This window comes from Sus scrofa, chromosome 8, assembly GCF_000003025.6.
Source record: "Sus scrofa isolate TJ Tabasco breed Duroc chromosome 8, Sscrofa11.1, whole genome shotgun sequence".
NCBI classification, from domain to species: Eukaryota; Metazoa; Chordata; class Mammalia; order Artiodactyla; family Suidae; genus Sus; species Sus scrofa.
The window spans coordinates 60,699,652-60,717,653 of record NC_010450.4 but is presented as its reverse complement, the minus strand read 5'-3'; the positions used below and the strand labels follow the sequence as shown (position 1 = coordinate 60,717,653).

Below are 18,002 nucleotides of genomic sequence, written 5' to 3'. Positions count from 1 at the left end.
CATTTGATGTTAAAAAAAATCTTATCTTGAATTATTTGCCATTTGGGTATATTTGAGATATAATTTAAAAAGAAAATATCTCCAATGAAAAATAGAGTGGTTTGCTAAGGGGTCTAAAACAGCAAATCTGAAGTATATGCTGTTTTGTAGTAATAATACTTCTGATTATTATGTATCTGTTCCTTAAACCTCAGGAATAACAGAATATCAGAAAAGCCACAAAGAAGGAACTTTATAAGTGTCAATCAATACTGGAAAAAATAAATAAAATGTTTCCTACTAATGTGATGAAATGCTATAACATAGTTAAGAGGGAGGAAGCAGATCTTTACATGTCAATAGGGTAGATCAGAGCAACACAGCAACAGAGGTTAGTGAAAAAAGAAACAATCTATCTAGGTTTTTGAACATATTTTTAACAGATAGATATACATATGTAATTTTTTTAAATGAAATGGAAAACAAATCACCAAACTCAAGTTAGCAGTTTTTGCCTCTCATATAAGAGTAGAGAGGAGTAGAGAAGGGTTTCAGTCTTATGTTTTCTTCTAATAATTACTAAAAGCAATGTGCCAAAATACTAATACTTTTAACATCTGAGTGATAGAGGCAGAGATGTTTATTACATTTTTTCTTTTATGTAATTTAAACTTTTTCTAAAAAGGTTAAAAGCTAGATTAAAAAAAATTCTATTATAGTTGATTTACAATGTTCAGTCAATTTCTGCTGTACAGCAAAGTGACCCAGTTATACATATATATAAATTCTTTTTTTCACATTATCCTTCATCATGTTCCATTATAAGTGATCAATTGTAAGTGATCATTACAAGTGTTCCTTGGGCTATACAGCAGAATCCCATTTTTTATTCATTCCAAAGGCAATAGTTTGAATCTAAAAGCTAGATTTTTAAGTAAAGAAGTAACTAAATTCCTTGAAAAAAAAATCAACTTGAAAGCAAGAAAATGTGGCCTTCTTCTATTAAGTTAAACATAGTAATCTAATTTCAATTGAAGTATAATATTTTCACTCCAATAAGAAACTGAATACAAGTTCATATTTTTAAACAGACATATAATTTCTCCTCATTCAAAATAAACATAATTCTATTAAAAATATAATTAGGGAAGCAATCAATACTTAAACTATTAACCACTCATTTGTTTGAGTAATGTTATTTTTTGGTGTGCCATTGTTCAAAAAATTGGGTCATGGAAAATAAGAGCGTGGTATTGGCAATAAGCAGAAACAAAACGGAGAACTCCAAGGCTGAAACAAGAATATTGTCTTCATTCTGACCAAGGTTCATTTGTTACCCCCCAATAAAGGAGCGTATGTATCATGGGGACACCAGAGCAGGGGAAATATTCATGTGTTTCTTTGGGTTCCCAACAAAGACCATACTTTTCCTCAAGATAATAACAATAAAGGGCAGGAGTTCCCATTGTGGCTCAGCGGTAATGAACCCGATTAGAATCCATGAGGATGCAGGTTTGATCCCTGACCTCACTCAGTAGGTCAAAGATCTGGCATTGCCGTTGAGCTGTGGTACAGGTCACAGATGTGGCTTGGATCTGGTGTTGCTATGGCCGTGGTGTAGTCTTGCAGCTATAGCTCCAATTCAAACCCTAGCCTGGTGTGGCCATAAAAAAAGAACAATAAAGGACAAAACATGGATATTTTCCCAGATCAACACACACATACACAGAGTCCAAGAATGACACCGAAATTATAACATGATGTAATACTAATAACACATTTAAGAATATTACAGAATATCTTGGATTAAGCAGGAAATTAAAAAAAATACATAATCTCATCAAATGTGTTGTTAAAATAATGTCATTAAATTGCAGCCTTACAAAACTTCTATACTTTTTTGAAAATGGTTTCCTTGTAGGAAATGCTCTATTTGGAAATAAACGTGCTTTCAGCATAGTGATCACTACATATAGAAGTGAAATTATTTTAGAAGTCATTATCTTCTTTTCTGTAAGAGAATTCTTCAATATCTATTTGGTACGATAGATTTAAATTCCCTGAGGAAGTGAACAGTGAAAGAGGCTACATGCACGGAGTAAATCATGCCTCTACGAGGGTTTCCTGGGACTGACGCTCTTCTGGAAGGCAATATGGCAGGAATCCCTTTCCTAATTCAATTGCCATCTGGCCATACCTGCTGTTTTTGGCTACATGCTCGCTTTCTCAAAACTTTAGGTACTTCCTCTCTTTCCCATTAACAACCTTAAAAGTTTGTGTGGTTTGTGCCCTGAGCTTCCTATGCCAACGCTGAAAGAATTCACCTTGGCTTTAGGGTGAGGGAGAGTACAGACAGCCCTCAGTATCTATGGGGAAGTGGTTTCAGAACCCCCTGTGGATACCCAAATCCCCTGCTCAAGTCTCTTACAAGTCTGTCTTCTGTATTCACAGACGCCACACCATGGATACTGAGGGCTGACTCCATTATATGGCTGTTTCCACATGCCTATGCACATATGTCACACCTCATAGTATTCTGTAATCTAAGCCATTCAAGTCTAGCGTCACTTGGATACAATGCAAAACCACTGGTTAAAGACAGAGAAATGCCAAAGGAAGAGCTAACTGCTCTAAGCACAATAAAGTCCAGCTTGCAAATAGCCAGAAAGACCTGCCATTGAAAAATATGATGTATCTGAAAATTGCCTTTATCTACTAAGCATCATTTAATTTGGAAAATCATTAATTTTAATAGGCTATTCTTATTTAATTTTTAAGATATGTCAATTCTTTTTTGTAATGAAATTCTGTCACATACATTTAATCTATAAATTATGTATATAGCAATACTGTAACAAAAGAGATAACCTAGCATTAAAAGAGCAAGTGCATTCTGATGTCACTACATGCTTATCTGAATCAAGACTGGTAAACCTCCTAAGACCAGATATATTCTGGAATTCAAAGAAGAACCTGTCACATATGTAAACCTTGACTTTTATTTTTCCCATTTACATATACAAAGATGCCATTAAAATTCTTTTTGAAGCAATTTTTGTAGCTACATTTTCTACAAGACCCTAAATCACAGGCTAAACTATCCTTGGTGAATAGTAAATGTACCCAGTGAATATTCTTTGGCTTCTGTTAGACATGCAATTTACAAGGTTTAATTATATCAGTCTGTTTATAAGAGTTTGTAAAACACATATTCTTCTTTTCCTCGCTAACATATGCAGATCTCTCTATATTTGTGCAACATATATCTGGCAAGATTGACAGAGAAAAAGAGGAATAAAGAGAATTAGAACAAGAAAGAAGGAAGAGGAAAGGGGACAGATAGATACATCAAGGATAATAACTCTAGTTCTGAGCTTACTGCATAATACATCTGTTAATGGTTTTGTGATGCCATTTTCATCACAGCACACTCATGCATCTAATCTTGAAATACTCTGCAAGCAAGTACAGGAACTGGAAAAAACACTGGCAGAGTGATGCAAGAATGGAGTGTGATCACTGGTACTCAAAGCTAGTATTTGTGGTTCAGTGACTGTTTTTGATCTTAGGATGCAAAACTAGATCTCATACATCAAATATATATCTTCAAACCCCCAATATGTTTTTTTAAAATAAGTATTTTACTATTTCTTCAGCAAAATACATACTAAAATTTTATGGTGGCCTACAAAGGTAAGAAAAGTGCTGTCAATGATAATTTACTAATACTAAATGGTGGAATAATTTCCATGGTTTCAGGCTGCTTAAATTAACAGAAGGCAATAGCATAAGAATTGTAATCATACTCTTACGGGCACTTTTCATATAGTTTATTTTATAACTGAAACAATATTGTTAATCATAAAGTTTTTATTCCTTCGTTTTTATCAGATAATCATATCAGTAATAACAATAGTTTTAACATAATAAATGTTTAAATATGCCAGACATTTTACATAATTGCATAATTAAACATATATATGCACAAGCATACATATATTTATTCACACACACACAATTCCTAACACTACAATAGTTTAGCAAGTTACTTTTAAGTCCCTGAAGACAGCTTTGTGATTCTCAAAAAGAATAAACATACAAGTTATAAAATTACTGAAAGCTATAGTTTTATTGATAATTATAAATTCTCAATGAGTAGATGAGAAATTTACAGGCTGTACATAAAGTACAGATTTTTGAAATATGTACCAAGTATAAATATTAGAAAGCAATCTCTTGATAAGTTAGTAAAAATTTTAGTATTTTAAAAACTTTATAGTAATATAATTTATATACCATAAATAATTCATTTAAAGGATATAATTAAATAGCTTTTAGTAGATTTAAAAGTTGTGAAATGATCACTATAATCTAACATTAGAATATTTTCATGGCACTAGAATGAAAACTGTATCTATCTACAGCCATTCTCCATTGTCTCTACCAAGTTCACTCCCTTGGTATGGAAATGGCTTCCCTACCCATCCCCAGTCCTAGTAACGTCTCTACTTCTTGTCTCTAAGGATTTGTATCCCGGACATTTCATATAAATGGGATCATACATGTACAATCTCTTGTGACTGAATTATTTCATTTAACAGAATGTTTTAAAGTATACTCGTTTTGAAGCATGTACCAATACTTCGTTAGTTTTCATTTCCAAATAATATTCTATCACACAGATCCCATTTTGTTTAGCTTCTCATCAGTTGATGGATATGGGGGTTTCCATTTTTTGGCTAATATAAATAATGCTGCAATGAACACTCATGTAAAAATTTTTGAATGAGCCTGTGTTTTCATTTTTTCTTGGGCACATCCCTAGGAGTGGAATTGCTGAGTCATTTGATAGCTATGGTTAGCATTTTGAAGCTCTGTCAAACTGGTTTCCAAGGTAGCTAGCTGCACCATTTTACAGTGACACAAAAAATATATGAGGTACTGATTTTTCCACATCCTCACCAGCATGTGTAATTACCTGTCTTTTTTTTTTTTGCTGTTTTTTCTTTTAAAAACTATTTATTTATATTAATGTGTAGTTGATTTACAGTATTGTACCAATTTCTGCTGTGAAAGTAACTTAGTTATACAAATATATCCCAGGAGCTTGGATATAGTTCCCCATGCTATACAGTAAGACCTTGTTGTTTATCCATTCTAAATGTAATATTTGCATCTACTAACCCTATTGTCTGTCTTTCTGATGGTAACCTTCTAGTAGATGAAGTTATAAAGTAATCTCTAGTTGTGAAAGTGATTATACTTTATTGGTTCCAGTAAGAACTTAAGACCTACTTTTGACTTCAATCACATTTCGTAAATAACAAGTCCTGATGTTCTCTGATATAGTTCTGATATGGTGAACACCTTAACCAAAAAAATTACGCTCAGCTCAAATTTCTTTTTTTTTTTTGTCTTTTTGCCTTTTCTAGGGCTGCTTCCTGTGGCATATGGAGATTCCCAGGCTAGGGTTCTAATCAGAGCTGTAGCCGCCGGCCTACACCAGAGCCATAGCAACTCAGGATCCGAGCAGCGTCTGTGACCTACACCACAGCTCACGGCAATGCCGGATCATTAACCCACTGAGCAAGGGCAGGGACTGAACCTACAACCTCATGGTTCCTAGTCGGATTTGTTAACCACTGCGCCACAATGGGAACTCCTCGAATTTCTTACATATGTTGATAATTTTATGCCCAATCATAGGGTTCCTGGGTGATGAAATGATGACACAACCAGCCCTCAATCTCTGATATACAAAAACATAAAACAAGCTTTTGGCCTAAACATAACATATAACATACAGAGTATTCCCACACACATATTGAATGGTTACCCTGCTATATGTTAATGGTAAATACACCTTCATTACCTGCACTATTTCCCACAGGCCAGACTAACATGCCTGGCAATAATAGATTCAGTAAGGTAAATGCTTTGTGTCAATGCAATGTCACAAGTAGGAATATTTTACATCATATAAAATATGCTTAGAGAAATACTTCGCATGAATGGATAATATTCTATGAGTAGAATGAAGTGCTTAGAAGCTGTGAAATATCCTGAATAAACCTATGCAGATACCTTGCAGATACCATGAAGTTTAATGTTCCCTGGCTAGGTTCTTTCTTGAATAATACTATAATCTAGTATCTTAAAAAGCAATAATCACTTTTCTACCCAAATGATTATGCTGGTTAGAGAACAAAGTGGAAAAAAAGAAACCGGGAGGCTTTTAACTAGCAGAGGAGAAACTACTCCTGTTAGAGCTATTGTTAAGCTAATGAGGTAGGAAAACAAATCTAGGACTTAATAGATGATGTATAGTAATTTTCAGATCATAAAATTGATTCAATTATTTTTAAGAGCTCAGTAATGCTTCTAGAAATCAAGGATGTTCTGATCCATTTTAAATGTTCATGACCTAGTCACATTTCTCAGGAGCCCCTTGCCAATTTTTGAGCCCATATCTGAATTCCTGGGCTATTTTCCAGGCTTTACTCCTTCTTAAGCACCTTCCCTCCTCCTCCTCTTGGAATCTTCTTCCAGGCCTTTTCTAATCTACCCTCACTTAACCACTGCTCTTCTTCTGTAAACTTAGATTTCAGGGAAAATGTTATAAACTACCAATGCAATTTTTCACCTTAAAAAGAATTAATTTTTCAAAAATTTTTCATTTTTTGAGGTAATATGGGAGTAATTAAATTTTTCATGAACTGATTAGTTTCAGGTCATAAAATCAAAGTATTTAACACAGACTTTCCATATCAGTTCCATTTAAATTATTAAGTCAATGTTAGCCTTTATCTTTTGATAGCATCATATTGGACGGCTTCACTGAATGTCCATATGAATAACACTGTAAGAGAGGCTAAAGGAAGATACGAAAACAGGGAGAAAATTGTAAACGCCCCACAGTTAGTGCAATTTAGACCTAATGTCCACTAGAAGATTTTTTTTTTTAACAGCTGTATTGGTCTTTTAATCTGATTTTTCTAATTGTCTGATAATTGTGACTAAATGTAATCCTAAGTAAATTCTCTCAAGAATGTCAGTGCAAAGATTTCATTCAACAACATCAGAAAATAATGAAATTCTCTTATAAACATTGCAAATTGATGGCAAACTAAGCAACTTCCCAAAATCAAATTATGTATGCTTTGTATGTGAGTATGTGTTTTGTACATAATAAGCAATTCAACAGCCCTAATAACATTTCATAGAAAAACACCTCTATCTATATCAAAATAACATTTATTTAACCTACAAAAACAATTCCGTCTCTAATTTTATCTCATACTGATATGATTCTCTACTTTTAGAAACGTAAGCTATTATTATTTTTGAGGTTTCAGAAATAAAACCTCATTGTTATTAGAATAAAATGCATTAAGTACATTAAGAGGAAAGAAAAGGGAGAAATGTCAATTATTTGGATTACTGTAATGTGTATACAATGACTTTATTCTAGGTGTAATCCAAGTAGTTGAGACTGAGAAATAAAAATTCAATAATAACTTCCCCAAATAAGTAAAATAGACCCCCAAGACGTAAAAATTTATTGTATTAATCTTCATAAGAATTTATAGAAAATGAGTGAGGATGTGTCTCTGAATTCTAGCTAATTCCAGTTTATTGAAGATGAGGAAAAAAAAGAATATATACATAATATGTGTAACAGGGTCAACTTGCTGTACAGTTGAAAATTGACAGAACACTGCAAACCAGCTATAATAGAAAAAATAAAGATCATTATAAATGGAAAAAAAAAAAAAAAGACTGTGGACCCTACATGTTTGTATAAAAAAATTCAATGCAGTTCATAAGAAGGTAACACTGGCAAAAACAAAAAACAAACAACAACCCCAATCATGATGAGCAGGCATTGGGAAATGCCATTTGAAATAAAATAAAAGGAAACAATAGAAACAGAAGCCAGAAAACAAAGTCATTTAATAATAAGGAACAAGATATATGATGGCAGAAATCTTTCCCACTTGTATAAAAATTCATTGCTTAAATTTTTCTTTAAGAAGATATCCTGATTAAACACCTGATGAAAACATGATCTGTTCATTTCATCTTATCAAGTAGATACAAGTGACTGAATAATGTTTCTTTTTCAACCTTGGCTTCCTTTGGGCAAAACAGTGCTACGTGGACAGCTGGTTAGATACATTCCCAAAGGGAGAAGGTAAACATTTTCTTCCATGTACTTTGAAGGTATCTCTATGGATAATTTATTCAAAATGTGCCAGTGAGACTTATTAAATGCTCTATGCCCACCTTAATAGAGGTTCAGTGCAATTTTCCTATCCTTTTCTCTCCTTCTTTCATTTAGCTTTTATTTTCTCTGTATCAGTCTTACTTTTCTTTGTCTTGGGAAAAATCATAATGGTGAAACTGAACTATTGTTAAGGCTTGTTTTAAATCAGTGCCTGGGAAATAAATTAGCCTCTATTCCCACAAAGTAATAATGTCAGTAAATGAGAGCTTCCAGTTATGGTGCAGGAAATTAAAGCAATGAGGGTCAAAGCTTTAACAAAGTCACAAGAGACTAAATAGTATTGATTCTAAGGAAAGATAGATCCCTGCTATCCAGAAAATGACATCGCTCACAAAATAAATGACTAAAACATAAAGTAAACAAGTTGTCAGTTCAGTAATAGAAAAAAATTGTAAATATCTGAAGAGAAAAAAACAACATAAAACAAAAATAAAAGCAATTCAAGAACTGCAAGTGAGTAAAACTGAAATACATAAGCACTATATTTAAAGTAGCATAAGATCACAAATAACTATATCAGTCAATTTAATATCTTAGAGGAGAAATGCAGTAATTGAAATGTGAAATCCTATGATATAGGGACAATGACTGCTAATGGGTTTCTTTTAAAGGTGATAAAAATGTTTTAATATTAGATAGTGGTGATGGATGCCTAACACAATGTAAAAAAACAACTGGTGTATATTTTAAAAGACTGAATTTTCAACATAGTATTGGCAGTCCTAGCCACAGCAATCAGACAAAGAAATAAAAGGTATCCAAATTGGAAGAGAAGAGGTAAAATTGTCACTGTATACACATAACATGATACTATATATAGAAAAGCCTAAGGACTCCACACAAAAACTACTGGAACTGATCAAAAAATTCAGCAAAGTAGCAGGATACAAGATTAAAAATTCAGAAATTGCTTGCATTTCTGTATACTAACAATGAAATATTAGAAAAGGAATATAAAAATTTCAATAACTTTTTAAATCACAGCATAAAATATTAAACACCTAGGAATAAACCTGACCAAGGAGGCAAAAGACTTATATGCTGAAAACAACAAAACATTAATCAAGGAAATTAAAAGGGTTTCAAAGAAATGGAAAGATATGCCATGCTCCTGGTTTAGAAGAATTAATATTGTTAAAAATGGCCATACTACCCAAAGCAATCTACAGATTCAATGCAATCCCTATCTAATTACCCATGACATTTTTCACAGAACTACAACAAAAAATCCAAAAATTGATACGGAACCATGAAAGACCCACAATTGCCAAAGCAATCCTGAGGAACAAAAACCAAGCAGGAGGCATAACTGTCCCAGACTTCAGACAATATTATGAAGCCACAGTAATCAAGACAGTGCGGTACCAGTACCAAAACAGACATGCAGACCAATGTAACAGAACAGAGAACCCAGAAATAAACCCAGACACCTGTGGTCAATTAATCTTCGATAAAGGAGGCAAGAATATAAAATGGGAGAAAAGACAGTCTTTTCAGCAAGTAATGTGGGAAAACTGGACAGCCATATGTAAATCAACAAAATTGGAACATACCCTCATACCATGCACAAAAATAAACTCAAAATGGCTGAAAGACTTAAATATAAGACAAGACACCATCAAACTCCTATTAGAGAACATAGGCAAACATTCTCTGACACCAATCATAGAAATATTTCTTAGGTCGGTCTTCCAAGGCAACAGAAATAAAAGAAAAAATAAACCAGTGGGACCTAACTAAATTGACAAGCTTTGCATAGCAAAGGAAACTATAAAAAAACAAAAAGACAACCTATGGAATAGGAGAAAATAGTTTCAAATGATGCAGCTGACAAGGGCTTAATTTCTAAAATATACAAACAACTTCTAGAACTCAATAGCAAAAAAGCCAACAACCAAATTGAAAAATGGGCAAGGGATTCCCATCATGGCTCAGTGGTTAACGAACCCAACTGGGATCTATGAGAATGCGGGTTTGATCCCGGCCTTGCTCAGTGGGTTAAAGATCAGGCAATGCCATGAGGTGTAGTACAGACACGGCTCAGATCCCGTGTTGCTATGGCTGTGGTGTGGGCTGGCAGCTATAGCTCCAATTCGACCCATAGCCCAGGAACCTCCATATGCCATGGATACATCCCTAAAAAAGCCAAAAAAAAAAAAAAAAAAAAAAAAAAAAGAAAAAAAGGAAGAAAGAAAGAAAGAAAAATGAGCAAAAGTCCCGAATAGACATTCTCCAAAGAAGGTATACAGACAGCCAAAAGGCACATGAAAAAATGCTCAACATCACTAATTATGAGAGAAATTCAAATCAAAACTACTATGTGGTCCCACCTCACACTTGTCAGAATGGCCATCATTAATAATTCAAAAAATAGCAAATGCTGGAAAGGGTGTGGAGAAAAGGAAGCCCTTCTACACTGTTGGTGGAAATGTAAATTTGTACAACCCCTATGGAAAACAGTATGGGAGTACCTCAGAAAACTAAATATAGAACTACCATATGACCCAGCAATTCCACTCTTGAGCATAATATGGACAAAACTTTCCTTGAAAAAGTTATAAGCTCCCATATGTTCATTGCAGCACTATTCACAATGGCCAAGACATAGAAGCCACCTAAATGTCCATTGACAGATGAATGGATTAAGATATGGTATATATTCACAATGGAATACTATGCAGCCATAAAAAATAGCCATTTGGAGCAACTTGGATAGAAACAAAGATTCCCATACTAAGTGAAGTAAGCTAGAAAGAGAAAGACAAATACCATATGATATCACTTACATCTGGAATCTAATATATGGCACAGATGTACCTTTCCACAGAAAAGTAACTCATGGACTTAGAGAAGAGACTCATGGTTGCCAAGGGGGAGGGGAAGGGAGTGGGATGGACTGGGAATTTGAGGTTAATAGATGCAAACTATTGCATTTGGAGTGAATAAGCAATGAGATCATGCTGTGTAGCACAGGGAACTATATCTAGTCACTTATAATGGAGGATAACATGAGAAAAGGAATGTATATATGTGTGACTGGGTCATTTTTCTCTACAGTAGAAACTGACAGACCTCTGTAAACCAACTATAATGGAAAAAATTAAAATCACTAAAAACATAGAGTAGATAAGCAATGAGGTCCTACTGTACAGTACAGCAAACTTTATCCAATCTCTTGGGATAGACCATGATGGAAGATAATATAAGGGAATATATGTATATATGTATGACTGGGTCACTTTGCTATGTAGCAGAAATTGGCACAACCTTGTAAATCAACTATATTTTAAATAAATAAATAAATAAATAAATAAATAAAATGTCAGTTAAAAAATAAAAGATTGAATTTTATAGTGTTTTAATTATATCAATAAAGGTTTTTTTAAATTCCATTATCTTTCTAATCCCCCTCCCCTAAAATGTCTTTAGGGGGAAATAACGGTAATATTTTATCTATTCCTAATCTTGTCCATGAATGCAACTAGGATACACAAAATGACCTTAGATTTAACACAAGTTGCAAAGGTTGGATTAAAAAATAATTACTGCTATTGGCATTTAGAGAAATGGCTTTACGGAGCCTGTCATTGTACTCAAGGAAAAAAAAAAAACAACATGGAAGTGAGATGGTCTTTTAATCATACAATCAGTGGTCCTACACCAACGCATATTCTCTTTTAATTATGCTCCCGATAACTCTGTAACTCTAGAGTCCTCTTGTTCCCTCCTTCTGAAGCCTCTCTTCTGGGAAATGAGCTGCTTTATTGCCAACATATTCAGGCTGCTGACTGCTGGTGGAAAGTCATGAAATTTGGCTTATTAACTTCTGTACAAATTGATGTTATCTAACCTCATCTGAGCCTTCACCACTACTTGGAAATCTTTTTATTAATGTCTAATTGGCCCCTTAACACACTTTCCATAGTGCTCATTTCAAAGCTTTTCAAATCTCCTGTCCTTTCAACATGACCTCACCTATTCACTCAGCAAAAGTCAGCATCTCCTACTTGATGGAAAAATTCCTCCACTTCCAAATTTATCTTAACTGTTATTTCCTTCACACTTCTGAAGACAGGGGTCATTTACTATTTCAAAAACATCCTAGTTTTAGTGGAAATAAGCCTGACTTATTTAATCATATGTCTGCCACTCTCTACCTCTATTACCATGGGCAAGACTATTAATTTACCTGGTCCTTGCTTACTTCATCTGTAAAATTAATGCCTTGGACTAAGTGAATGCTAAGGCCACTTTTAGTACTAAATGTAAGGTTTTCCTCATCTGATGTCTAATCTTATGCCTTTCTATCCCCCCGGGACATTTTTCTCCCATTCAGTATCTACATATTGTTACAAACGAGGCATAAAATGCTTTCTCTTCACTAATCCCCTCTCACCAACTTGGTTCTTCCCATCATAGACATTCTCAGGACTTCATTTTTAATTCACTGCTACTATCATGAGTTAATACTGTCACTCCTCCGTTGAACTTGGACATAAAACACCACCTTGAACCTTTCTTCTCACTTTCCCCATGGTTCTCTTTCAAGGCTCTATTTCCCCCTTTCCTTGCTCTATTTTTATTTTCTCTCTTCAATATATGTCCTAAATATGAGTATTCATCAGAAAACCATCTTGGTCTTCCTTCTGTTCTTTTTCTATTGAATCCCATTCATTCCCAGGATCCCAACTGTTATACTGATGTGGATTATAGAAACATTTTTCACTGACTTCCTTTCCAGGACGTGGAACACCTCTGTAAGTATGTCTCACTTATTTGAAGGCACACTGAAAATAAAATTCATCACTCTACCCCAAAAGCCACCTAGGGAAAATACAAGTTTCTCCTGCTCCCATAGTCTTATCTTTCTGTTAATGATGTAGACCACTTTCTAGTGCTCAGAGCTGACATGTCAGGAAGAAGAGAAGTCATTATTGTAAAGGAATGCACTGTCCTCTAAATACACATCTTTCATATAGCTAGTTCTTCATCTAAAAAAGGTCTCAATGCTCTGAAAGATATAAAAGTACCATCACTTTTATAATTACTCAAAGCTGTGATATACATGTGGAATCTCAGAAATATTTTTTTCTCTCTTCACATCATGACAAAAGCACAATCCATGAATTGAATTATCCCCATTTGCTTCTCCAGCTCCGTTGTTTATTGCTGTGAGGTGATATAAAGACTTAGCTTCTGAGAAAATCCAAAGCTTTTATTTCAACTAGATTTAGAAAGGGGAAAAAAAAAGGAAAGAAAACATAAACTCACACTTTATCTGTTCCATAACTCCTGTAGTCTACTGCAGCTGACACAGCCACAATGAGGGCAGGCATCCCATAGCCGACCAGGTAAAAGTATTTCCTACGTGAATGTTCACTCTCAAAAACCTCCACCAGCATGATGTAGAGCTGCACTCCCTCCAGGAACATCCAGGTGAAGGCAGCCAAGAAGAAGAAATGCAGGAGGGCAGCAAAAACTGCACAGGCGATCTAGAAAAAGGAGCACAGGAGCAGTCAAATAACTACCAAATGAGACAGTACTAATTGCCATAAAATTAAAATAAATATTCATCATGATTGTAGTAATAAATAGATCTGGAAAAAAATAATCAAGAGTTCCCACTGTAGCAAAGCATATTAAGGATGCTATATTGTCTCTGTAGCAGCTCAGGTAACTGCTGAAGTGTGAATTTGATTCCCGGCCCAGTGTAGTGGGCAAAGTATCTAGCGTTGCCACAAGTGCAGTGTAGGTCACAGTTGCGGCTCTAATTCCATCCCTGGCTCAGGAACTTCCATATGCCATGGGTACAGAAAAAACAAATTAAGAAAAAATTCTTAAAATTCAGATATCAAAACCTAATGAAATATAACCTATCTTTGAAAATTATATTTAACATTTTATTAATAATGGCTTTGGATGACAGTGGAGCATTTTATAACAAGAAAAACATAACATATAGGGAAAACTTCTAATGAGATCCTACTGATAATAATTTCTGAAATTAGGCTAAAGGTTTTAAAATAGATCTCATGAGTTTTTTTCTGGTCCTTAACCATGTGTTTACTTACATACTAAGTTCTTTGGTGGTAAATGAAAGAGAAACATTAAAATCAAGGTGAATAAAAGCTCTTAAAAATATAATAATTACAGCATTGATAATGAGACTATTAATTCACTACTATTAATTGCTTCTTTCTCCCCTGCCTTGTTTCAGAAAGGGTTGAAGGTGGCACTGGAAAGTTCACACTGCATAAGCGTAAAAGCAGACATGGTTAAAGGAACATGTTCCAGAGGTGCCTTTGCCATCTCACTTTTTGCTGTTGTAATCAATGATGGTCTAGATAAGCTTGGTCAACAGAGGCAGCCAGCCTTAACTTTGGCATATTTTCTAAGCTTCTACAAGTTCCAGCTGACTACATATTAATTTTCTAATGTCGGTTCCTGAAATTCTCATTCCTCTGTGGGGAAGGTCTTCATTTTTCATAAGCAGTCCTAACTAAGATCCATAGTTCCTATTAGAAAAAAGCAATACATTTATAGAAATTATCAGATTAGTATGGATTCAATGGTGAGTATGATCCTTGAATAATGGGCAGGTCTGTTTCCTTGGTTGGAGAGATGACAATGAAGGCTAGAGGAGTAAGTTAAGTGTCAAAGGGGCTGGAGAGGAAACAGAGCCAAACTGCTATATAAGAGTCAGGTAAAGGCGACCTATCCAGCAATAAGTATAAGGACAAGTTGGGTTGAACTGCATTCTACCTAAGCTTTTTCATAGCAATCATTGTTCCTAATGCTACTTTTCAGAAATTAGTTTTTGTGCAGCATGCAACATTTGGTGAAGTTTATCACACCACATGTAACATCAGGAAACAAAAATAAGGATAAGGTTTCTAAATGAAAAGAAATCATAGAGCATTTGAATTGCAGGTTAAGAGAATGAAATGATTTCTTCTTGGAAAATAACACCATTTTCCATTTCTTGCTTTTGAGAGTTAGAACTTCAACTATTAATTTTTGTTATCAGAAGGCTTTACTTTTTTGGAGAAAAACTGTGCTCTTTGATTGCTTATTCATCTGTATGCATTTATGGGAATAGCTGTCACATTTGTATATGATAACCAATTAAAAGTATAATCACTATAATCGTACCCTTTACTGCCATTAATCATGAATGTGTAATCACAATCATGAATCTGCATTTTTATTGTAAAGTACTCTATACATATGGACATGTACCAGAGAAGTGCACGAAGTGAATGAATTATTTACTATATCTGTAAGTCTTCTAAAAAATGAAAGTTTTCATTTGCAGTTTTAGTCATGAGAACGGACTTGTGCTATGTGCATGAATCTTAAGTAAATAGAAAGGGCCTCACAGAAATTACGAATGGGAATAAATTCTGTTTGATATATTAGATACTATCTGTTGTTCATATTTTCCACTTGGTTTTACCCCAAAACCAAATTGGCTAGTGCTATTCCTTTTTCCCTTTTCCTTTATCTCCCTCCATCCCTTCCTTTCTCTCTCCCCTCCTCCCTTCTTTTCCTGATGTGGCTAAATGTCATTAGCAGTGAAGTTCAAAGCTGGCAATAAAAGATGTGAACAGAACTTGGAGAAAATATAAAGTGTAAAAAAAATTGGGGAAGAGCTTACAAATTATAAAAATGGCACATGGTTTGAATGATTTTCCAAAAATAGGTCAATTAGAAAAACTCATTTTAGACATGCAGTTTTCAGTATAATATTCCTTGTTTCTTTAAAAAAGTATACTACAGACTTCAAATAATAACAATTACGTGTTAGAAGATGCTCTTCCATTCCCCAAATGATTTAATTTCACTAAATATTCAGCTCTGTGGTTAAACAGTTAAATTAAAAAGCTAATGAAGAAAGATAGCTCTTTAGAAAGGCAAGTTTATGAACAAAATTTCTGAAGAAATCTAGATTCATATATCTTAATGACAATGGGACACGAAAAAGGAAAAACTGAATGAGATCTGAATATTAGTAACTGCTAGGCAACTACAAGAGGTGATCTTTTCAAACAAGAGTATTTTGAGTATTGGAAAGCTGGAAGTGGAGAAATCCTTTTCTAATACCAATGTAAGTTGCTTACTGGTTGGTCTGTTCGGTTGATCCCAATTAGGAAGAGCAGTTCTGCTACAAAAAGGCTGATACAGAGGTTCTTGTGGATGGTGTTTCGGTCACTCTGAAGCCCACGGAAAAAGCAAAATGTGAAGATGCAAATCAGGAGACAAACAAGGGACAGCAAAATTCCAACCCAGGTGATCACATCCAGAAGAAGGTCATGGACTGCGTCACTGTGCTGGAAACACACAGAAAAAGCAGTAAGCTGCAATTATGCATAGCCAATGACAAAGTTCATAGAGCCTGGAGTCATGAAGCATAATTTTAAGAGTGTACTAATCATCTTCTGCATATGCAATAAATAAGATAACAATTATTTGCATGTTCTAGCCCACAGGCAAAGCATTTTTTCTTTTTGCTGAGGTGTAAATCAGTTTGTTAAGAGTGTTTGCACGTTTCTTAACTACTTATGTTAACTATGTACGCTTTCAGTATACAAATAATTGAAACAAATCAACTTAATTCTGACCAAACATTTCAAGGTAAAACTTTTTTTAATACTCCACATTACATTTTCACATTAAATTATTTTTTTCTTTACAAGTTCTGCTAGGGAATACTTTCTTTAAAAAATAAAATTAAACAGGGAAGTGGTATCTCAACAGAAATGTTTTTTTGAATCATTAAGGGATTTCCATTAAAAAATAAAATTCCTCTGTCTTAAGAGTCCTTTATCAGAATTTCCAAGGTTGAGTTCATAAGTATATAATTTATAAGGGTCCTCACTTAAGTCTCAAGAACAGCCAATATGTGTACCATTTATTTAGTGGAAGATCTAAAAGAACGAGGATATTCATTGGATTAATATTCATATCGAATGGCTTAAGGAGATCAGGAAGTTTGATCCTTGAAAGGTTTTGCAGGAATGAAGCCTGTTACACACAGGTGGAAATCAGCATTCAGAATTACTATACCCACTGCGGCACAAAACAGATAGTAGAGCTACAAAAAAGAAATATGCTCATGAAAACTTCTGTGCTGAAACTTCATTTTTTGGCTCTGTTAAAAGTTCTGTGAGTTCCATACTTGCCATGTTCTTTCATTTGTCCACTATCTCACCTCTGTTTCTGTTCTAAGATTCAAAACCCTATTACTGCTCTATGGTAGACTGCCTCCACCCAAAACCATTTCTGTGAAACTTTAGAAATATTGGTAACCCCACACATCACATCGGTGTGCCGTGGTGCTGGAGCAGAGCTGAAAAACTGTCCATGACTATCAATCCCTTTCTTTCCAGGTTTCTTGAAAAGTCTTAAAGACCTAATTTCCATCAGTAGCAGAATAAATAAATAATGGCTGACTTATGGAATGATATCCAAAACAGGAAAATCCTTTAGATGTATAGTCACAAACATGGACACTTCTCAAAAATCTAATATTAGATTTCTTTGTAAAAAAATGCAAGTGGCAAAAGTATCTATACAGTATGATTCTATTTACATAAAAAAATAAGACCCCCAAAAAAGGAGTTCCCGTCATGGCTCAGCAGAAACAAATCTGACTAGCATCCTTGAGGATGCAGGTTTAACCCTGGCATTGCTCAGTGGGTTAAGGATCCTGTGTTGCCGTGAGCTGTGGTGTAAA

At 34.4% G+C, this 18,002-nt stretch overlaps 1 protein-coding gene across 1 annotated transcript in view; it reads right to left on the bottom strand.

The window, feature by feature from the left end:
• ADGRL3 (adhesion G protein-coupled receptor L3) overlaps positions 1-18,002 on the bottom strand; it is an 811,898-nt gene that overhangs the window by 82,524 nt on the left and 711,372 nt on the right. Inside the window, 2 exon segments of the mRNA XM_021100590.1 lie at positions 13,538-13,758; positions 16,387-16,596. Coding sequence (XP_020956249.1) covers positions 13,538-13,758; positions 16,387-16,596 — 431 coding nt within the window.